The sequence below is a fragment of the Cynocephalus volans genome, chromosome 7 (assembly GCF_027409185.1).
Source record: "Cynocephalus volans isolate mCynVol1 chromosome 7, mCynVol1.pri, whole genome shotgun sequence".
Taxonomy (NCBI): domain Eukaryota; kingdom Metazoa; phylum Chordata; class Mammalia; order Dermoptera; family Cynocephalidae; genus Cynocephalus; species Cynocephalus volans.
The window spans coordinates 68,720,128-68,744,071 of NC_084466.1; the positions used below are offsets into that span (position 1 = coordinate 68,720,128).

At 44.7% G+C, this 23,944-nt stretch overlaps 1 protein-coding gene across 1 annotated transcript in view; it reads left to right on the top strand.

The window, feature by feature from the left end:
• The window catches only part of FAM124A (family with sequence similarity 124 member A), a 62,954-nt gene that overhangs the window by 15,933 nt on the left and 23,077 nt on the right, over nt 1–23,944 (top strand). The window contains exon 3 of the mRNA XM_063102325.1: nt 18,243–18,976. Within this exon, the coding sequence (XP_062958395.1) occupies nt 18,243–18,976 (734 nt within the window). The remainder of the gene's footprint in view (nt 1–18,242; nt 18,977–23,944) is intronic.

Here is a 23,944-nt window from a genome sequence, read left to right on the forward strand (position 1 = left end):
AATTTCTCTTAGCACAGCTGGGATCGATACCCTGTTATTGCTCTTCCTTTTCACTTTAAGTATTTGGTGGTTCCTGCCTCACACTCAGTGATGGGGCCTCTTGGTGAGTGAGTATGTATATGTGTTTCAGTTAGGAAATGCACTTGGCTACAAATAATAGAGAAAAATAATGGTTAAACAAGTAGGGATTGTTTTCCTCTGACATTTGTTGAAAAGCAGTCTGGAGGAGGTGGTGCAGTTCTGGTGTGGAAGCTCCTTCAGTCACTCTGTTACCCCCATTCTCAGCTTTCAGCTTCCATCCTTGGGGTTGCCTCAGAGTTACAACATGGCTGCCTCCACCTCAGCCATCACACCCTTGTTCTCATCAGGAAGAAGGAAAAGGGAAAGGCAGAAGGTACCTGCCAGCTGAGCCATCTCCACTTTTTCAGAAGTTTTCCCAAAGATTCTACTCAGTAATTTCTCTTGTCCCTATTGGCCAGATCCTGGTCCCATGTCTATCCTTAATTACAAAGGCATCTGGAAACTGTTGTTTTCTTTGGCTGCATTGCCACCTCCAGTGCAGTTCTTTTAGGAAGGGAGAAGCGGAGAGTGGATGCTGGTGCGTCTCTGACTGTACCTGCCTCTCCTGCCAGGCAGGAGCATACATCCCAGCCCTACCCACACTCAGGAGAAGGCCCCTTGATCAATCAGTGAAAGGTAACAGAGTGGACTCTTTCTGAACAGAAAAAAAAAACTTAAGTCTAAAGAGTTGAATCTCTCCTTTAAAATACAAGTTTGACAGTGCTGCAATAAGAAAAAGTATTTTCCAAGTCGATTTTAAAAATAGTGTTTCCCCACAAACCAGATAATCACACTCGGGGCTGAGTGCAGAGAAGGGTAGTGAATTTATTTATCCTGAGTGATGGATTCAGTTGCAGGGCCACTGTCCCTGTCCCAGGCAGCTCAGTGCAGCACCCTCAGTGTGACCAGCAGGGCCAAGTGCTGCCATACAGCTGCATCATCCCCGTCCCCACTTGTTGGTCCTAGAGCAGCCCCTGCGCCTCTTTGTCATCCCGCTGCTGTTGTCGGCCTATCTCAAATGAGGGGCTTATTTCTGAATGGTTCTTGATTACTGTTTGGGTTTGGAGCATTGATTCTAAGCCCCCACTACTAGAAAATGGACCTTTCTGTGTCCACGAGTGGGTCCTAGCATTCCAAGGTGCTCCTCTGGGGTGAGCTAGCGTTAGTGTCAACCTTGTCACCCAGTCCGCAGCTGGCTTTTCATTACTAGGGATTGCCATTAGAACTTCCTGCAGAGAACACCAGCTTCTCTGTTTCGTTGCCGTCTTCTCCCTCAAAATGCAGGGCCTGCTTCCTCATTCCACCTGCCCTGATGGAAGGAAAGAAAGGCCAGCAATGAGGGAAAGGTGCAGGAGCAGCTGCATGGTTAGGTGTCCTGGGTTCCACTCATGGTTCCACCATGAATTAGCTGTGTGCTCTCGAGCCAGTCATTTACCCTCTCTGTTTCCTCCTCTGTAGAACAAGGCAGTTGGGCTAGATGGGCTGTAAAGATGCTTCCAGAAGTTCTGGGATGCTAAGATGTGAATGTCTTAGAAACTCCTCTAGAAGAAAAATAGGGAGGAAAGGAGGAAGGAAAGAGGGAGGGGAGCATTGAGGAATCTGTACCTTTTCCCTTTGCCTTCTCTTTGACCCAGAATAAAAATCTGGAGGACAGACATCCTCTCTGGTGGCCTGTGATGTTAATCCGTACTGAGGGCTTTCAGAGTCCATTGGAGCCCCTCTGAACTGTGAGCCGCTGGTGAGTAAGGTGAGAGATTGTGGTGAGAGGCAGCAGCTGCTTTTTAATCCTCCTCCCCTCAGAGAAACATGCGGGGCAGGGAGGGCGTGTGAGTTGCTGGCATCGTCTCTTTTTCTTGACCCCATGGGTCACGAGTCACACTTCCGCTGACTTATCCTCTGTCATTGTCCAACTCGGGGGCGGGGGGGAGTGGCTGAGGGGCTTCTTTAATGGATGGTTTGCGTTTGGGTAAATTTTCTCAAGTTGCATCTGATTCATTTGCCATTTTTACATTGACAGGGACAGCAGGCTTTTTCTTACGTTTTCTGAAAAGCTAAACACACTTGGCACTCAGGAGAACTGAATCAATCATAATACTTCCTAAGGAAGATGAATTTAATTTACACTCTCGGAATTTTATGTTGTTTTTGCAGAAGTCTGATTAGAAGATCATCAAGCCACTGTGTATAGTCTTCATTTTTAAGTGATTTAAATAATAGGGGGTTATTTTATAAATAGGATAAAAGAAAAACAACAATTATGCCAGGAAAAAAAAATCAACTGTGTCACATAATGCTAATGAAATTTGCATCATGTGTGATTGGATATTTCCATTCGAATAAATTGTACTTGGGGAATTACTCTTAGATGATGCTGGGATCTTTAAAATTATATTTTTAGGAAAATATGACATTTCTTGAGGATATCTAGCCCTAGAATAACACCAATAGGAAAAAATCAGAGAATTAACTAGTTCTTTCTGTTTGAGGCTTCTGCTGGAGCCTTGAGGTTCTGCCGGAGCCTTCTCTATTTGCTCTCCTAATTTGGGCCCTAAAAGCATTCCTCCTCACAACTCAGTGTAGCCATTAGGTCTTTCTCTGGCCCCTTACAAACAGCAATGGCAGGAGTACTTTGGACTTTTGTGCCTCTTCATACTTTCCAAAGCACAGATGGTAACAGATCAGTTTAAGTGATACAGAGGGCATTTCCCAGCCCCTTGGCAATACCCTGAGGAATTCTGTGTCCATGTCTGTGGAAATGAGGGAACAGTAGCCATGAGCCGTGTGGTCTGCTGATTTGAGCCCAGGAACACATACCAAGCTGTGCAAAATGGGCACATATGATGGGGGGGTGGGAGTCACTGAATTTATACTTCACCCTACCTGGGCCTCAGATTCCTGCTCTCTGTTTTTTCCCTAGCTTTCTCTTCCCTGCTTCCTGCTTTGTCCTTCTAGTGACTCAGGTAGCTTCCCTGTTTCCTGCTTACGTCCTCCTTGCTGGCCCAGAGCTTCCACAGGCTGTAGGTCCAGTGGAGTTCTGTCCCCTTGGCTTTCCTGGGGCCGCCATGTCTGTGAACTGTCCTTGAGAGCAGCCCCAACTGGGCCCAGCTGGTGCTCTGGGCCCCTAGACACACACTCATCTCACAGAAAAAGGATCGGGTGAATCACAGGTTTTTTCCAATAGGAAAGTCCAGGCATCTTGGTTAATTGTAAGGCGCCATAGGTGGCCTACAGTCATCATGGGGGCTTGTCAGTTCTGCCTCGCTGCTCTGTCTGGGAAGACATCTCATCCCTTCCTGAGGCTGTCTTTTCCCGCAGGCTTATCTTTCCACCTAAATGCCGTCTTCTCCTTTAGTTTCTCAGTAGTTTTAACATTTCCTTGCAATTTCAGGATACTGAAGCATAATATGTTTTGATTTGGGCTTTGGCCACATTTGTGCAACCCCTCAGCATTTTGTAGGGAAAGTTAAGCTCATTGGGATTTAATTAATAAGCAAACGTAGGAGCTTTAAAAGCAACACATAGAAAAGATATGATTGCATACTGTAGCGCTCATCACTGATGGGTGGTATTTGAATACATGTGATCTGTTTCTCCATATGTAAGAACAAATTTCAGATCTGGAATAATTAAGGGTTTTTTTCTGTTTTTATTAGAGAAGATAACGTATTGACAGATTTTGCTCATTTTAGAGCCAGTTTTTATCATATCTCCAAAAAAGGAAAATCAGCATTTTGGAAGACATGATAGTAGCCAATTTAACTTTGATCCATTTGTAAATGTTATAGTCTTCATTTTTTTTTCTTCTATGTACAGTACTTTCCGCATTATGATTCTCAGAACAAATTTTATTTCAGAGTCTTATCCTATCAGATCTAGGCAAAACTCAAATTTATTCATTAATTTTCTTGAAGAACAATTGTAGCCATTGAGCCTGCTTAATTTTGTAATTACCATGGAGTTGACAATGTACACAGATTTGCAAAAAAGACTCAAAAATCCACCTGCTCTGTCTCCAGCTTTACACCTCTACTGCAGTAAAAGCATCAAAAGAAAAGTCACTGGTATTTTCTAAATTAGTATGTAGCCTTTTAGACTAAGTTGGTTGTGGAATTTGAGTATCTCAGTTCAGGTCCATCACTATTTTCATTAATTTCCTTCTTCCTCCATTTCTGAAGGGCTTATTAGCAATACTAATGATATTGTTTGATATACTGTTATAACCCAACAGTTGACATAAAACAAATTAAAGCATTGGAGAAATGGTATGCTTATTTCCAAGTGAAGGAAAATCACAGGGTTTTGAATTTCTGCTCTACCACTCCACAGAGCTGGAATTACTTGAGAGTGCAACTTCTAACAAATGAATCCCAAAGAACTATTTCCATTTTTATGATGTTTAAGACCATGTTCTGGCACAACAGTCATGTTCATGGGCAGAACTGTTCTCCAAAAAGATTCAGGGTGAGCTGCTGCACAGCTGGAATGACTCTGTGGCCCCAGGTGGGCTGTCCATGAGTGGCTGTGTGTTGGACAATGGTGACAATAACATGTTCCATCTTTGTGCATGGCCATGGCTGCTGCAGAGACCAATGAGAAACTGCCAAGATGCTGTGCACATGGGGAGGTCTATCTGATTTCCTTCTCTGGTCTGTCTTCCTTTGTGGCTCTGTCCTTCAAAGTAACTGTAGGATAAAAGCTTTTACTCAGAAGTATCTATTGTATTCCCTAGCATGGGGCATCTGGTATACCTATAGCTACTGTCCCTGTAGCCGTATGTAAGGGTGCCTGAACTCTTCTCCCTGCCCCCCCCAAGGCAGTGATCCCCCCCTCCAACTTGCCCTAAATGTGAAGAAAGGGTCATGCTGCTGGTGGCTCTTCTCACAACCCCAAGCACTGAGGCTTTCTGTGGTGAGTATGGCTCTAGGTTTGGGACACTCATCATGTTCTTGGACCTTCCTCTTAGGGCTGGAGCCATTTAGCACGTAGGTTGTACGTGACAGTAATAAAAAGGCCACAGGCCTGGGTGTGTCATTTATGGCTGGTCTGGATCTTGCAGCCACTCAGGTAGAAGCACAGCTGCAGCCTCAGAGCCACAGAATGCCAGATGGTACAGGTCAGGGTATCCTACTTGCTCCTCCACGCTTTGTCAGCTCCCAGAGACAGTGCTCCTGGCCTGCCAGAGCACATAAAATCACCGAACTGGAAAGCTTGCTATTCAGAACATGGCCCAGGGACCACCACATCAGCATCACTGGGGAGCTTGTTAGAAATGCAGAATTCCAGGTGCCATCCCAGACGTCCTGCGTCAGGTGGGTTGTGTGTACTGAAAGTTTGAGGAGCACCGAACTAGCCCGTCTCCCCGTTAAACAAGATTGCTTTTAAATCATCCCTGATAGGTGTGGCTTATCCAAATTTCTTACTTTTAGATTCTAATTTTAAAATCTGTAGGCTCTAGAATCTGTGTAACATCTAGATAAGAAAAACTTTTACTTGATAAATATTTAAATTGTTTCATTGATAATTTAAAATAAAAAATTGTTTTCCTCTGAGTTATTTTATTCTAAAACATGGGGTATGTCTCTTGTAAGGCCAGCTAGAGGTATTGATTTTTTTAGGTTTATCTGAGAAGCAGTGGCAACCTTACCTGTGCCACGGAAAGAGCACACGAAACCTCTCGAGGTGAATGGAGCTGCTGATGCAGACAGTGTGGATGCGTTTAGACTCTTTGATAGTGTGGGGTCTGCATATTCACAGCTCTCTGAATGGGAGCTTGAAAGGCTGGAAAATATTACTTTTTTCTTATCAACTGTCAAATAGTAATAACCAAAGATACGCATCAGGAAATTAAAGGGTGAGGACAGTATTCCACACAGACAATTCCTCTGATGCTTTGCTATACTGGCATCCGCCTCTAAAAAAAATACAGTGTAGTCTTTCTGGCTTGAGAGATAAATTTTAATTGTGTGATTTCAGCTACACAGAGGGTGTTGGTTTCTATCCAGGATATGAAAGGAAAACGGAGGCAGACTTCTCATGGCTGCATTTTTCCTGAGAAGCTGAAGAAACACTTCAGGGACATCTGGTCTACCAGGGTTGTTGCTGCTTCCCACCCCCCTGCCAGGAAGGAGCAAAAGTCTGTAGCTGCCACCACACCTGCCCCTGGGTGCTTTTCTAAACTTTTAAAATAATTTGTGTTATCTCAATAATGCATAGTCATTGTAGAAAAATCAGAAAATTGAGATTAGCAAAAAAAGAAGAAAACCCAGAATCCTACCATCCAGAAACAATTGTTATTCATAATTTGCTGTCTGCCTTTATAGATTTTTTTTGTGAACATCTATATTCCTGTAGATGTATATTATTACCAATTATTGCCAAAGAAGGGTATAATATATATTGTTTTGTAGTCTAATTTTCTCACTGACTATATTGCAAGCATCTTTATAAGTCAGGAAACTTAACTTCTACAGTAGTTTGAATATCCATACAGTATTCTTTATCTGCACTGTACTACATTTACCAGTGACCTACGGTTGGTCTTCTGGGTTATGTTCATTTTTTCACTATTACAGACAGCATTGCCAAGAACATCTTTGTGCACATCCTTCATTATTAGGATAAACTCCTACAAGTGGAATTGCTGGAGTAAAAAGTACATGTACTTTTTCAAGCTTCTGATTCCTACTGCAGGGTTATTCTCCAAAGGTACCATTTCACTCTCCCACTGGCATGGATGAGAGTGGTAGGGTCTCATAAAAATTGTGAATTTAAGTATTAAAAGAAAAAAGAAGATATAAATATATTTTAAGCAACAACAATGAGAAAATTTGCTTTATGGAGTAGGTTATACACAGGGAGACTCTCAGGTTTTCTAGACCCACAAGTTGAAGTCTTTTCTGTTTCTCTCATTGAGAGTATAGTGTTGATTACACTCCCACTCCAACCTCAGGCAGCAGTAATGGCCACAGCAAAACCATCAGTGCTCTGCAAAGGCTTTATGGAAAGTATTTACCACTCCAATAGACAGTTTCTGTGTTTGTTCAACATCCTACTGCTGCCTTAAACCTCTGATGGAATCACAAGTCGGAATTAGTTGGAGAATGTTGGGGAAAAGCCAAGTCATATCCTCTAAAGGTTACAATATTTAGAGTTGACTAAGAAAGCTGAAAGGATCCCATCAGTCTTCCCTCCTTTCTTAACCTTCTGTTCTTCCTCCATGTTTATTAAACTTCTATTTTGTACAACACACTGGTTACGGAAGGAAAGGAATGTTCCATGCGCTCTCACCACCCTCCCCCCTTTTATTTGTATCTGACTCTGACATCTTCTGACATCATTTTTGGCACAAAAAGGTAGTGAAGCTGAGCTATTCATCCTGTGCTTAGAAGACTGATTTTCCTTTTTTGTAACAAGAATAATTGCAAGAAGTTATTTCGTTGTCAATTATGGGGAGAACTCAGCTTTCTCTACAATTCCATATTTAATATTTCTTTGCCACAGGCTTGAAAATAGGGAGGCTAAATGTGAGGGGTCTCAGATCACCTGGACTGAGAAGTTGGAGTTCTTTCTATGAGATGGCAGGCTTAACGGGTCACCATCAATTGGATGATAATACTTTCTACTATCCATTGCGAATTCCTATTAATAGTGAGTTTGAATTTTCAGTCACATCCTCAAGTATAAAAGCACAACTGCTGTGTTTCTCTATAATTGAGCTGAACTCCCCTCTTGAGCTGCTGCTTCCACCTCCACCCCCTGCCCTTGACAGGTGAAGGCTCAGGTCTGCACTACTCTGGGATTCCCACCTGTCCCTACAGGGCTCAGCCCAGTTCCATCCATGACCCTTTCGCAGAACCTTCCCATATAGACTTTGGGGTTTTTTGTTTGTTTTAAATAGTAGGAAAATGTATATTCACCTATGCATTCACTATTTTTAGTGCTTTTTGTAGTTTATTTTTTTGACAGTTTTTTAAAAACATAATTGATTATACATATTTGTGGGGTACAGATTTGAATATCAGTACCTGTGTACAATATGTAGTGATCAGATCAGGATAATTAGTGTGCTCACGTTTACAAAACATGATCAATCTTTGTGACTCTTAACCAATTTCTCACTAACCCCCTCCCCCTCCCTGTCCCACTTCCAATAACCACAGTTCTGTTCTCTTTTTTTTATTAAAAGTTCAATGTATTATTGTGATTGTTTCTTCTTTTTCTTTCTTTTGAAGCTCTCACTTATGAGTGAAGACGTGGTATTTCTCTTTCTGTGCCTGGCTTATTTCACTTAACATAATTTTCTCTAAGTTCATCCATGTTGCTGCGAATAGCATAATTGTGTACTTTTTTATGGCCAAGTAGTATTCCGTTGAGTATATATACCACATTTTCCTTATCCAGTCATCTGTCAATGGACATTTAGGTTTGTTCCAACTCTCAGCTATTGTAAATAGAGCTGTGATGAACACAGGTGTGCAGGTATCCCTTAGACATAATGATTTGATTCCTTTGGGTATATATACCCAGTAGTGGGACTGCTGGATCGCACAGCAGGTCTATCTGTAGTTGTTTGAGGAACATCCACACAGTTTCTCATAGTGACTGCACTAAGTTATACAGTACCACCAAAAGTGGAGGAGGGTTCCTCTTTCTCCACATCTTCTCCAGTATTTGTTATTCTGGCTTTTTGATAATAGCCAGTCTAACTGAGGTGAGATGATATCTCAATGTGGTTTTGACTTGCATTTCCCTGACTGGCAAACAGACTTTGGTCAGGTCCCTTCCAGTCCTCCTCCTCCCACCAGGAGCCCAAACTTGCCATCTTCTGAACTCACAAAGACGTACTTGCGGCCTCACGTGTTCTGCCCTCCAATGCATGGTGTGAACCCTCAGCTCTGTTCTTTGTCTTTCTTGGCCCAGGAAGCCTCTTCTGTCCCCAGGAAGCCCAGCTCTTGCAATAGAGAACCATGCCCTTCGAGACTATTTTCTCTGCTATGAGTTGGGAAAAAAAAAAAAAAATTCAGAAACTTGATTACTGGGCTTATCTGTCCCCACCATCCCTGAAGCAATAACAGCCCGGACTCTGTAGGTGGAGGGCCACCAGGCAATAGGAAAATTGTGGAGAAGGAAAATTTAGTTATTATCACTGGGTTTCATCCTCTACGTCATTTAGAACGTATCATCTCCCACTTATATTTTTCTTATATTTGTCATATGTGAACGTTTTGCTTTCTCAGTTAAATTGTAAGTTTCCTGAAGACAGGGACAAGCTATGGTTTTTCCTCCTTTGCAGTCCTCAGGACCTTTAGCAAGAACGGGCAACTTGGGGCTAGGCAAAGCTGGGGCGTGATGGGGAAAGCCCCAAACTGGGAGTGGGGAGATGTTTGTTCTCTTCCTGGACCTGCTGTTGACTAACTCGTGGATGTGGGCAAGTCACCCAGCCTCATCTGTAGAATGAAGGGGTAGGGGCTGGACTGCGTGTCTCATTTATTTAATTAATTTTCTGTCTAGTAAGCTTGCTCTACAAATGGGCCCAGGGTACATATTTTCTAAGGAGACTTGAAAACAAGGACTGGGGACGTGTCAGTATTATATTCAAATTGGCAAAGGATTTATATATTTCACTGGATTTTAGGCCAAAAAAATGAGTCCCTGGCTCCGTTTTATATATTGGATCATGAGCAAAGCCAGTGCCAGATTTTATCACTGATTTTTCTACTACAGTATTCAGGATGTATTTTATGAACACATACATAGTATCTTTTCTTAGAGCAGTTGTCATAGCTAATCACTGTTCATCTGATTTTTCAACATCCTGCCAGAATAAATCTCTTTTTGAAATAAGTTTTCATTAATATCATTGGGAAGATTCCTCCCACTAGCTCTAGCATAAGACTGAGAGGCCTAGAGTTCCCTGATTAAAAAAAAAAAAAAAAAAAAATCCTTGTCTGTTTTGTTTTGGTAGATTTGTTTTATTTCTTAAAACAAGATGAATATTAATTCTAATCCTGTTGTTTTCAAGCCCTGCTGTGTCATCTCCAAATCTACAGGATTTTATTGAGGTCCTGACTTGGGATGACTTTGCTACTGATGAAAATGGCGAGCACATAACGTGGTTTAGAAAAAATTGAAATTACTGAGTAGAAGAAAAGATTCTGTATAAAATGATATAGTCTCTTCAGGCATTTGGAACCCTTGAATTTTTATACAAAAGGGGTCCTAGTATGTCATTACGCACGGGACATTGGTGGGTCCCAGTCCTCTGTTACCTTCTCATGAACTGTCAAAAGCACATGTCCTAAGGACAGGTAAGTACGCTGGATATTTCGGAGGTTTCTAGCTGCATTTATACCTCCTCAGGCTAACGACCGATCAGCCTCCTGGTCCTCTCCCAGAATTTGCACCAAGGTCTATTGAAATTTAAAGCATCTTCGTCATTATTCTCTGGTTTTCTGGTGTCTGGTTTTCACTTCCCTCTCCTCTTCCCAGCAGGGGATTTGTTTCAGAATGATGTTCCTTAATAAAGCCTAGAAATACATTTAAAGTAAAATGGATGTCCCATTTCCAGGTGAAGAAAAAAAAATGCCGAGTATCTGAAGTATCTGCCTTACTTTCTATATTGTTACTTTCTTAATAGTGTCCTGGTTTCGGAATGAGCTCAGGAATCAGAGATCCTTCGAATCAGACATCCAGGCCCCTGACAGTGTTTCTGCAACAGATGATGAAAACTGAGAGAGCAATCAAATAACTATAGTTACAGCAAAGTCAGCCTGCTTTCAAAAGCTTAAGAGGGCCTAAGGGCCAGAAGGATTCCTTATCATTCTCCTGTGCCAAATGAAAATATAAGTTTTAGCTTAGCCATTTCAGCCTATGCTCAATTCCTCAGTGACAGTAAAGTTCTGTGAATTTAGGCCGAGGGAGGGGAACCCTGTTATCTATATTATGAATGCAGTTTGGATCCCCTGTAGTAAAAACCCTGTACGAGTAATCACCTCGCTTCCACCACATCCCACTATCCCCAGCCCTGCATCTCATTTCAGCTTTGTTTGGGGGCTGGCACTGAGACCAGCCTTGTCCCTTTCACAGCCCAAAGTTGTAAGCCAGCCAAAGGCCTTGTCAAAATTATAATTACTACGAATTAAGAAAATCTGAAATTTTATCGTAACTATTGGTGGGATAAGGGGATTGCCTACAATTTTTTCATTAGTTCAGAATTCAAAGAACTGGCTTTAAAAACTGAAAAAAGAGATGAAGGTAGGTTATACATTACATTCCGGATGAATAAACTCTCCCAGGAAGGAATTTGGAGGCCCCTTTCTGAGGCATTTATTTTTGGCATTCTGGAAGGACCATACAGCTCAATAGGCAGAGGCTGGCCCTCTGTAGATTTCGTGCTTGCTGTCACTCTGGAGCTTTTTCCTTTCTTGCCCTCCTAACTGATCTTTGTCCATGATGTCAGCCTGTGCCCCAGACCTGTGTTGTGTGTCAGACCCACCATCTCCCCTGGGCTTTCTGCCACTGGACTATGTGAGCTGCTGGACAGACCGGTATTTGAGCCCAAGCTGTTCAGTGCCACAGAACAGGGCTTTAGAACTGCAAATGAGGAGTTTATTAAGCCTCATGCATGGGAGATTACAGGTCTCAAGCCAGGCGCCAGAGCCAGATTTCCTAAACCAGACTGCGTGCAACAACTGGAGGTGCCCTGGTTCAAATTCTGTTGGCCTCCTAGGGGCTTAGAGGGAACTGCGGTGTTGGCAGTAATTTTGGCACTGGAATGGTGCGTGGCAGTTTATTCAGTTGATGGTAAATGGTAACTGCTGCTGCCTTGGAAACCTCTTATTATTAACCTTATTGAACAGGTGTTTGTTCCATGAAGTGTCTATAGCCCTTGGCTACCCAGCTCCATCTTATATTCATGTATTTTATTGTCTGTCTCTCCCACTAGATTATAAGCTCTATAAAGGCAGAGACTTCTGATTTATTTCACTGTATCCTACAGTGTTAGGTATAGTAGGTACTCAATAAATATTTCTTGACTAAATGAATGATTGCAACTGAATTTCAAATTGTCAGTGATAAACTACGGTTAAAACAACAGTGATATTTCTGAGCTTGTCACATCCTGAGACACGTCCAGGCATTCTCTTTGGAATAAGAGATCTGGATCTTCAACTACACATGCCCACTATTGGGAAGTTGGTGATTTGAGGACACACCAGCTTGTCAGTTCTGGGGGGACAGCCAGTCTGGCAGGCCCCAGATAGTGGGAGACAGCACAGGCAAGGCTGGTGTGAGGCAGAAAATGGTGGTGAGAGGCCCTGGCACAGGCAGCTTTGAATAGCCAAGTGGGAGGTCCAGTATCCAGAAGTCTGTGAATAGGCGGAAGGACCTCAGTCCCCGGCCCTCTCTTCCTGAAGACTCAAACTTAGGATGCCCACCCAGGCGAAATGGTCAGTCCATTCACAACGGGATCGCCCAGCCAAGGTGCTAAGCCATGGTTTCAGAGCCCTAGCCAAGCAGGCTAAGATTGGAGACAAAAACCAACAGGATGACTAGGAGGATGGTGGACCTGGGAGGTAAGGGGGTGTACTGGTGAGGAGCACAGAGTTGGGGTTCAGACAGCCTCTGCTTTTGTCTAGCTGAATGGCTTTGAGCAAGTCAGTTAACATTTCACCTGCAAAATGGGGAGAATATGCCTCTATCATAGTGTTATTTAAGATTAAATGAGATAGTATACGTAAAGCTTTTAGGACAGTGTTTGGTAAATAATAAGAGCATAATAAACAATTGCTGTCTAAATTATTTTCTTGTTAAATTTAAGTGGCAAAAAAAGGATTTACAGGAGAGGTGAAAAATTGGAAAAAAAAAATGTAACAACTACCCAGGCTGACAGTGCACTTTTGGCCTCATAGAAGGCCTGAACTTGTGCGCTGCCTGCCTTAGGGTTGTTTTTGTTTCATGTTATCAAAGGAAAATCTAATTGTCCATAATCACATAGAAAAAAACTTTCTTCTCCTTTTAGAAACTAATTTGAAAGCCTTGTTAATATTGTGTGAGCAATTCCCATCCTCAAGCCAGCCTTGGAGAGTCTGTTTCACTACTCAGTTCATTTTTGGTCTCGGCAGGTGCTCTCTGAGGTCCTTGGAGAAGACAGGTAACAGGATAAAGGCCACAGTTGTTGCATCTCCGCTCCTCCAGGGACGCTCAGAGGCTTTTCATGACAATTAATTATTCACATTTTCTCTCCTTCCCCTCAAATAGTTGGTTTCCTCTCCAGCTCCACAGAGCCAGATTTCTTGGGGAGGAGGGAGGGGTGACCCTAGCACCTGCTGACAGTTTGGAGCCACTTTCCATGGCTCTCTGAGCCTGTGGGTTTCATGGTCATGTGCAGTGGGCACATGCTTGTGATGGCCAGAGCATACTAATGTCCGGGCTCTTTCTCTGTAGCTCTCCTGGGGCAGGATTTTAGCCTCTTACATCTCCCGGTTCACGCAGTGCAGAGGGAATGCAGGGGTCAGCTTTTCGTCCTCCTTGTTTGCTGGCTCCTGGCTGCGTCCCAAGCTGCCAGGCAGGCTGGTGCTTGGTTGGATGCCTTTCAGCCCACCCCCTGCTCCCAGGCTGGGCATCTCGCCTTTTTGCAGAGCTATAAACACTCACTCATCCATGCAGGCATCCGTGTAGCCTTTGTTACTGCTCTCTGGTAAACCTTTGTGTGACTGATAGAGGTGGCACAGGGCTGAGCACCCTGACAGCACTGCTGGAGAGACTCAGTAGCGACCTCCCCCGACCTCTCACGCCTGGCTGAGGCTTTTTCTGGGTCTCCAGTCTGCTTTTCTCTCACTGGTGCATCCCCCAGGGCACTAGCCTGTCTGCGTAGACCTCGAGAGCAGGGCTGAAACGTAAAGAGCTGGGCCTGTGCCAGCAGGAGGCAGTTTCTGGCTTTTTCTTCCTCAGAGACTCAGGGCCAGAGGAAAGAGATGTAAATGGTGTCCGAGACTTGTAGCTGTTGGCTGATGCCAGGAAGGCAGCCAGTCAGCACCAGGCGGGAGAGCAGGGGACGGGGCGAGGCAAGGAGCAGCATGGCAGTAAATGGCTGGCAGTGGCAGCGGGTCATTCTGGTGTGATCAAGTACAGCAGACGCAGGAGACAGGGTGGGTGATGCCCAGGACCATCAGATGCTGGAGCGAGTGCTCATCCATGTACTCTGCATGCCCTTGGCAGTTTACTGCACCTCTCAGTGCCTCCGTTTCCTGCTCTCAGAAATGGGAACAAGAATAGCACCCCTTCCAGGGTGGCTGTGGGGATTGAATGAGTTCATATATGTAGAACACTGAGAAAGGCCGCGTGTTTGCTGACAACGTCACCCTATGTACCTGGCCTCATGTCCATCTTGAGGATGGAGTCGGGATCTTAAAGGGACCTCTGACAGCTTCTTTTCCCACTGTTTCCACTGTCTGTCTTTTTCCCGTCACAGAAATCATCTGTAATTTTCTGGGGTAAATTTCTTCATCCCCAGATTGCTCAAAGCCTTTCTGCCCTTGCCCGTTTCTGTTGAGCATTCATTGATGTTTAGCAGAGTCATGTGTCTCCACTGTTGGGAGCTCAAGACACCATGGAGAAGTGAAAGCTACATTGTAGGTGATTGTGGTGTCTTCTCCCACCTTTGCTAGAGTCACTGACTGGTGGAAAATTTCACTGGTTTGTGTCTTCACTATTTTTGCTTCAGCTGCACTTCTGATAGTGCCATTAACGTTCAGTGAAACAGAAAGAAGCCAGGTGGGCAGACAGAGCAAGCAAAGAAAAGAGGCCAGAATAATCCATGAGTTTCAATTGTTTTCTAAGCCATCTTGGTGAATTTTCATGATTCACATCAATACGGGAGCATGCTCTTACCGGATAACTGCATAAAAGCAAGAATATGGTCTGAAGGTAACTGGTCCACCCTAAATTCAGCCCTTCACCTTGGCAATGCACAAGTTCTGTTGCCAAAGGACATCCCTCTTGGAAGTCATTCAGGCATTTCAAGGCAAGTGGCCAAAGTGTAACTCGATGTCTTTCCCCACAAACCTACATTTCTTCCTCTATTTCCTATTTCAGTTAAACCTCACATCAGACTAGTTGCTCAAGCGGGAAACACCAGGTATCCTCCTCTCCTCCTTTTTCTACACCTCACCCCCCAGGCCTGTGGGCTCCTTTCTCTTGTGCCTCCTCTATATACCCACTGATTCTGTCTGCATCTGTAAGTATTGCTGCGTAGCAACAACCCCAGACTCAGTGGCTGAAACAGCAGTCATGCATTATTTCCTGTGTGTCTTGGGTCAGCTGATCCAGACCAGATTCAGCTGGTGGGTGTTACCACATGTCTTTGGCTGTCGAGGGTTGGCTGATCTAGGCTGGGCTCAGCGAGGGTAGTTTTGCTCCATGTGTCTTGTATCTTCCTCCTGGGAACAGTGGGCTAACTGGAGCATGTTCTTCTCATGGAGATGTTGGAAGCACAAGAAAGCAAGCCAAAACATGTCACTTCTGACTCTTTCTACTGGCCAAAGCTAGGCATATGATCCAATCCAAAGTCAATAGGTGGCAAAGTACACTTCACCCATTTAGTGCAAGGAACTACAAAGTCACATGGCACAGACTAAAGATACAGGATAGGATAAAGAACTAGCACCAATAATTCAATCTCTTCCACTTCCAAGTCCTTGTTTTCTTTTGTCTGGACTCTTCCCTAGTCTTCTAAGTCCTTACTTTGCCTGTAGTCAACCTCCCCCTCACTTGAATCCAATATCCCTTCATTAGAACCTTTCATTACCTACCAAATTGAGCTAAAGTCCCATATAACTTGGCTCTAATCCATTTTCCCAGGTGCATCTGTTGCCATGTTTCAGAATTACTCACCGCCCCCTCAAATATGCTTATTTTTTGCACAGTTCTGTGCCTTCTTGACGTCTTTCCCTTCCTACAGTAATCTCTCCTGCATTTGAAGGTATCGTAAATGCGATGCCATTTACCCTTCAAGGCCCAGTTCACATGGTGCCTCATCCAGGAAGCCTCCTTAGAAGCCTCGGATAGAAAAGTTGGTCCTTCCTTTGTCACATTTGTTATAAATTAGAATTACATTGTGCTCATATTTAACTCATACACATCTGGGAGTACCATACACACTCAGCCAGAGGGAGGGAAGGAGAGAGGGAGGACAGTTTAAATAATTTCACTCACCATTCTAGTCTGTGATCATGGGAGAACTGAGACTTGACTCTGCTCTTACCTTAGTCATCCTTAGGGTCCAGAAGCCCCTCAAGCTCCTGAATGCCTCTTGTAGAGTGAAGGGCATGGTTTGCTGGGTGTGGGTCTAGTGCTTAAAGAAACAGACTATTCTATTTCCACTCTGTTCTAATCCTGCAGCAAGCCAGTTATTTCATCTGATGTTCAACCAAAGAAACATCTATCTGCAAGTCAGTACAATCTGGTACTTTGCTGGAAATTCAGAGGGCTTTCAGTGGTAATATTGTCTTTAAGTAATCTTTACCTCTTACTGACTTTAGAATCTAACTGCCCCCCCCAAAAGATGCTACTCTGTTGTATTCCCTATAGACATATATCAAATTGAATTTTAATTTTTTATGCCTATGTTTCCCAAGTAAATCATGAAGTTACCACCTGTGGCTCATGGTTCTTTAGAGGGCTGCTCCCTGTAGTTGTGCAGGTTATACACTGTAAAACTCTAAGGGAGCAGTGTTTATGCCAGAGTCTATGTAAACTCCCATGGCCTTCAGTGGTGCCAGCTTCCCTGTTTCCTCAGTGCCTGGTAAAGAAAGATTGATTGTTCAAGAAATGTGCAAATGAACGAGTGAGTGAATGAGAGCTATGGCAACAACAAACTGAGCTGTTTTCAAGTAAGATATCTAACAGAGTTGAGATGAAAATTCAAAAGGGTTTGATCCAACAAAATTAAAACCATGTTATTGCAGGTGCTTATGGCGAAATGGACTTGCAAGCCCACTTGGAATGTCTTGTTTACCTACCACAAAAAAATTACCTTTCATCCTGTGAATTAATTGAGGTTATGGTTCCTAAAAGCATACCACACTTCTCAAACATTATTGACCACATGATTATTTGATGCCTAATACCCCTAGTGGACATTGTGAGGCATGTGTGTGAATAGATGAATGTAGCCCCCCTAAAACACAATTGGCCTAATGATGTCTTGATTTCCTTTAGATTAGTCATAAAACTTATATAAATGCAAATAGAGCCATCTTTTTAGAAAGCAAGGTTTTTATCAGGTATAGTTATCTGAGTTAGAAATATGCCAGTGTGGTTAGCAGACTGCTATTCCATGGGAAAGTGCTGCTAAGTTAACAGTCACCTTTGTACTTGGAATTCGATACTTCTGCCAGAGGACATAGGGATGTAAACTGGCCCGTTCAGCCTCAGTGGGCTTCTGGGTGGATGTGCCCGAGAAGAGGCCCAAAAGGCAGGCTTGCACAGGCAGTATGGCCTCACCATGTCCTCCTCACAGCCGCAGTAAGCTCTGACAGCCAGAACACGGTGCTTGCCTGGAACCCAGGCTGTTCTTCCCTGTGACTCAGCAACAAGATGATCACAACCAGCCCACACACACCCCCACCAGCGAGGCAAGATGCCTCACCAGCCAGGGCTTGTCATGTCAATTAGAGCAAACTCCAGCAGGACAAAAATGCCTCTCTGGTCCTTTATGCCCATGCCTTCCTCTGCCAGGCATATAGGAAGAAGCCTATAGGTGTCTGTTAAATGAACAAAATAAGCCAATGAAATAAGCAAACCAGAGGAGTGCAGTGGGAAAGGGAACATTTGTGGGGTAAGGCACTGCAGTTATTTCAAAATAAATGGCATGAGCTGTGATGCTACAGCATCTTCTCTAATGGGCCTGTTATGACTTCCAAATCAGTAGAGACCTATACCACTCTTCAATCAGATGAGAACCATTGGTAGCCATAACTTTCCTCTTTAGCTGCTAGGACACTACGTTAGTTTTTGCATGTGAACTTGGGATCAGAAAATCACAGATCATGGAATCAGTTCAGTTATAATTTGGCTTCTCTTCCTGCTAAGGCCATATGTGTCATCACTGGACACCTTAGTGAAATAATCACAACTTCATTCATTCATTCATTCATTCGTTTTTGTGTGTGTGCTCCCAGGTGAGCTCTCTGTGGAAGAGGCACAGGACCCATTCCTGATTAGCATCCACATAATCGCTGATCCGGGGGAGTCCCAGCCCCTGCAGGAGGCCATCGACAAGGTGTTGGCCTGGATCCACCCGGACCTGCCACTGTTCCGGGTGTCGGAGCGGCGCGCATGCCGGCGGCGGCGGAAGCCCCCCAAGGGCTCGCAGCCTGCGCTGGCGGTGGTGCTGTTCCTGCAGGAGGAGTACGGCGAGGAGCAGATCCTGCAGCTGCACCGCACGCTGCAGCGGCCGCCCTGGCGCCACCACCACACCGAGCGCGTGCACGGCCGCTTCCTGCCCTACCTGCCCTGCAGCCAGGACTTCTTCACGCTGGCGCCCGGGACGCCGCTGTGGGCCATCCGGCCTGTGCACTATGGCAAGGAAATCGTGCGCTTCACCATCTACTGTCGCCACGACAACTATGCCGACAGCCTCAGGTTCTACGAGCTGATCCTCCGGCGAAGCCCCAGCCAGAGGAAAACGGACTTCTGCATCTTCCCCATCTTCTCCAATCTGGATGTGGACATCCAGTTCTCCCTGAAAAGACTGCCCTGTGACCAGAGCCCGGTCCCCACCGACTCCTCTGTGCTAGAGTTCCGAGTAAAGGACATCGGCGAGCTTGTGCCTCTCCTGCCCAACCCCTGCAGCCCTATCAGTGAGGGGCGCTGGCAGACGGAGGACCATGACGGGAACAAGATCCTCCTGCAGGTACCCCGGGGACGTCTGTCTGTCTGTCTGGCGGGGGGAACGGAGAAACAAGTTGGTTAGCTCTGTCAGAATCGTGTACCTGTTACCGAGTGATGAGTTAGGAAAAAGGAGAGATGAGTGACCCACCCACTGTCCGGCTCCTGGGCCAGGTCAAGGTGTCCATACGGGATCTGAACAAAAGAGGCACAAAAGGCTCTTCCCGTTGTTTTTTTATTTTACGGTCGTGGCCATGCGCCTCGGCGAACATGCTCCCAACTCTTCTGGGTGCCTCTTTTGTCACCCCTGATTGAGCATCCACTGAACACCCATGCCTCCTGGAGATTTCAAATGAGCTTGTTTGGATACCTGGGGAATTTGTTGTTAAAGATTCCTGAATCTACTCCAGTGTTCTTACCAATGTGCTCTTCACCCCCACAGAGGAACTTCAGGAAAGCCCACCTGTTTAAAAATTGTAAAATATACAAGTGTTGACATTCAATAGAAAAGATACGTGTTTTCTTTCCTCTGGTGCCTCTCTTGCCTTCTACCCTTCCACCCTTCTACTACTGGGCAGTAGGTTGTTAAAATTCTGTGATCCCTTGAAAAATGGTTTCCTCATAACATTTTAAGGAGTAAGTGATGTCTGGAACTTATGGTTTCACAAAGCTTGGGAGTGCATGAGTGAATACATTTCAAGGACAGTAGACGCCCTAGTCCATGTTAACGCCTTGGCTTCGTTACCAGCCCCTTCCTCCTCTCATCCTTCCTGTGGTTGTCCCAGACCTGTTAAAGACCAGTCATTATACTCTAGAATTCAAAATTCAGTGTGTTTATTAAAGAATATCCAATACCTCACTCTACCTGATAAATGCTTTCCAGACCCAGGCTTTCTTGAATTAACAGGCAAATCAGTTCCAGGCGTATTATAGGGCTTCATTTTTCTGGAAAGCCTGTACCTCTGGTTTCTTAGTTTTCAAGTTTGGCTTCCTGGAAGGAGAAAGTTGATAGCGAATTGGGGAATGTTGTCTTTAGGGGTGCTGCTGGTCATGGTTACTTGAATCACAGCTGAAGGTTCATAGTTTTTGTTGGTATTGGCTTTAAATACCAGAACTATAATCCACGTACCATGAAATGAAGTGAGAATTTGGCACATGTGATGAGATAACTGATTCAAACTACAGCCAGGCCAAATTACTCAAGACAGAAAGGTCACCTTGAGTTATTTACTATTGACAGAAACTAAATAATTTTCAATTTTGCTTTTGAACAGTGCAAATAAGAAACCAAGTAATGCTGCTTTATTTTTCAGTAAACTGAATGCTAGCATTTGCTCTATAATCCCTTTTGAGATGTGAGAAAATTTTTCTTCTGTTTGAAAACTGCCAATTCTTTATGCAAAATATAACACAGTTGCACCAAGCAAAATTTAATGAAATGCAAAGGATTTTGTTTATAGTAAAAGACCAAAATGAATGTGATTGTTGCTAAAGTAACTTCTTCCTTTTTGCAGTAATTATAGTACTTTTTTTCTCTTGATCTCTCTAATAACATAAATGAAAGAACAAAGTATGAAAGCTTGACCTGGGCTCTGCTCAAAGGAACCATGGAACGAATATGTCAAAGAAGATCCATCCACACATTTTAAGTGGTTAAAAAATCTGTGCAGGTACAGGCTTTTGAAGTTAGAGCATCAAAGTGCAAAAGGGTAAGAAGAAAGATTTGTGTCTTCAGACTCAGCAATGCAAGCCTATGTTCAAAATTCTAATATATTGAGGAGAGAAATTACAGAAATGATGAGTAGCCTCCTCATAGATCTTGATAATGGCCATTTGAACCAGTTAGTTTTCATCCGCATCACTGCGGAAAGCAGCCTTCTGCTCCAGCAAGAGATATGCGCCTGCCCATCTCTTGAAGTTACTTTCCAGTGTAAAAATTTCCATAGTAAAAATCCAGTCTTCAGCAAAATTAAGATATTTAGGTCATGGCGGAGGGGCAGTTGAGAGAGAGCCTTTTTATCCTCCTTCTCTTTAGCAGTATATGTTTCCTAAGTTCCATTTTCAACTATAATTTTTAAGAAATGTCTTTGTTCAGTTGGATAGAGTTATACATTGAAGAAAATCTTGGTTGGGTAGTTTTTAGTTGCTTTCTTAAAATGTAGATCGCATTTTACTTACTCATCCCACCCCATTGACAAAGGAGACGGGGTGACCTTCCCTTCACACCCGTGCCCTTGTCATTGCTGCTCAGAGCTCCCTAAGAACGTGAGAGTGTACAGACCAGCTTGGCTGAGAGAAACAAATTTGGGAAGATTATCTGAAGACACATTCCTCCCTGTGGGATTACCCAAAGCCACCAGGAGCTGTAGGTGGGGACCACCTTGTCTTGGCCAGCCTCCCTTTGTCTGTGGCTTTTCTGAACTACAGCTGGCTGGGCATGCCTGGCCTACGCTGGGGGCACCGTATAAGAAAGAGCCTGGTGAGCCCCCCAGAGTGGTTATTCTAGAGGTGCGGGTGAAGGTTGGCTGTTGACACCACTGTGGACGTGAGAAGGTGGACTTTGCTTTTTTAGTTTTTAACTGTGGTAAAACACATATAACATAAAATTTACCACCTTAACTATTTTTAAGTGTACAGTTCACTGGCATTAAGTACATTCACAGTGTTGTGCAGCCATCACCACCGTCCTTCTCTAGAACTCTTTCATCTTGCAAAACTGAAAGTCTGTACCCATGAAACACTCCCGCCCCCTCCTTCCCCAGCCCCTGGCAGCCACTGTTCTAATTTGTCTTTGTGAATTTGACTAGATACCTCAGATAAGTGGAATCATACATTCTTGTCTGTTTGTGACTGGCTTGTTTCACTCAGCATAATGTCCTCAAGGTTCATTTATGTTGTAGCACGTGTCAGAACTTCCCTGCCCTTTAAGGCTGACTGATATTCCACTGCATGAACATGATGCATTTTGCTCATACATTCACCAGGGACAGACACTTGTGTTGTTTCCCACCTTTTGGCTGTCGTGAATAATGCTGCCACGAACGTGCACATGCAAATACATCTTTGAGTCTCCACTTTTACTACTTTTGGAAATAAACCCAGAAGTGGAATTGCTGGATCATATGGTAATAGTGTTTCATTTTTCAAGGAGAGGCACCACTGTACTGTTTTCTGTAGCGACTGTGCCATTCCACACCCCCACCAACAGTGCACAAAGATGAAACTTGTTTTTTAGGGAAGTAGAGAAAGGCTTGCTTTTTGTGAGATGAAGTGTGTGGTTTTTTGCACTAGAAGGTGACACAGAGGTGACAGTGGATGGAGAGAGTGGGACAGATATTGAAGTGGGGCTGTTTTATTGCCCTGCATGCTGCAGGTCTCGACAGTTGGTGTGCATGTGCTTGTGCCCACGTCCCGTCCATCCCCGGCTAAGCACACTGCTCGCCCCTCACCCTTGCAGGTTTCCCCTCCACATCCCCTCATTAGCGAGGACTTCCCTGGCCACTCTGTGGAGAACAGTCTCCCTCTCTTGTTCTCTCACACACAGACACCTGTAGTTCCATCATCCTTACCTGCCTTATTTTTCTCCGTCGCACTGTCAGCCTTTAGCACACTATGTACTGACTCAGTTATAGGCCTGGCTCTCTCCCCAGCCAGGAGGTGAGCACCTTGGGGGCAGGGACTGAGTCTCTTTTGCCCACTACTGTATCCCTAATGCCTCTGGCAGTGTCTGACACATATTAGGCACCCAGTAAATGTTTGCAGAATTAATGAAAGAAGGAAAGAGAGGGAAGGGAGCGGGAAGGTGGACAGGTGAGAGACTTCTGGCAGAAGGAGTGGTGGAGAGCCTCCACAGGGAAGGTGGTTAGGAGGCCATTAAGGGGGTATGTACAGAGTGGCGAGGGCTCCCGCAGTAGGACACAGAGGAAGAGGCTGCGTCACGAGGTGTCTGGGAGGAGGAGGACTCGGGCCTTGGTGTCTGCTGGCTGCTGTGAGTGCGAACCTCCAGCCGCCGAAAACAGGAGCAGAGGGTAAAGACGGGTGTGGGAGAGCCATCCCATGCCCTCTCCCTGCCCTTCATACCAGGCCAGTTTCCTTCGGTGAAGGAAATGGTGGCCATGCTGACAGAAACCCTTCTCCCCCCAGGCCAACCATCTGGCCACAGGAGAGGCCTCCTTCTCCTAGGGGAGGCTCCAAGAGTAAGGGTGGGCTCAGCTGGTGTCTCTGGTAAGGCCAAAGACACACAGCAGTGGCCCACCCTCCTGGTTTGGAACCTCTGCTTTTTGCTGCCAGAGAGGGAGACAGCCACCTCCAACTGGGCAGCTTCTTGCCTGGGAATGACCTCATGTGGCAAGAATTTACCTAAGAACTAGTAATGATGTGATAACTGATATTAATTGCACACTTAGTAGGTTCCATGCTTTGGGTTAAGTGTACTCTAGTGTCCCACCTCTCTCAGCATTTCTATGAGCCGGGACTATTCTAATCCCCATCTTGCAGATGTAAACACTGAGATGGAGGTCAGAGACCTGCCCACTCCCCGTATTAACAATGGTGAAGGGTGGGACTGGGAATGGACTGAGGCACGTGGACTCAGGAACCCAGTAAGGCCCCAGGCATTCCTGGTACACCTGTCTCCAACATTAGCAGGCATGAAAAGCACCTGAAGGGCTTGTCTGAATACAGATTCCAGGGCTCCGCCACCAGAGACTCAGTCAGAGTAGGTCCAGACTGGGCCTGAGGCTCTGGTTTCTAACCAGCTCCAGGTGCTGCTGCCAGGAGCTGCTTCTGGTCACCTTTGCTTGCACAGTGTGTCCCACAGCAGGATTGGCCAGCATCGCTTCAGGTTTGTTTACTACCACTGAGGACACTTCCACTTTGTGAAGAATTAGTACACCTTAATAGCAGGCTTGGTACAGAACATCAAGAGCACAGTCACAAGAGGTCTCTGAAGAGTGAACAAGCCTGCCTCAAACTGTCTTTCTCCTGTGTCTAG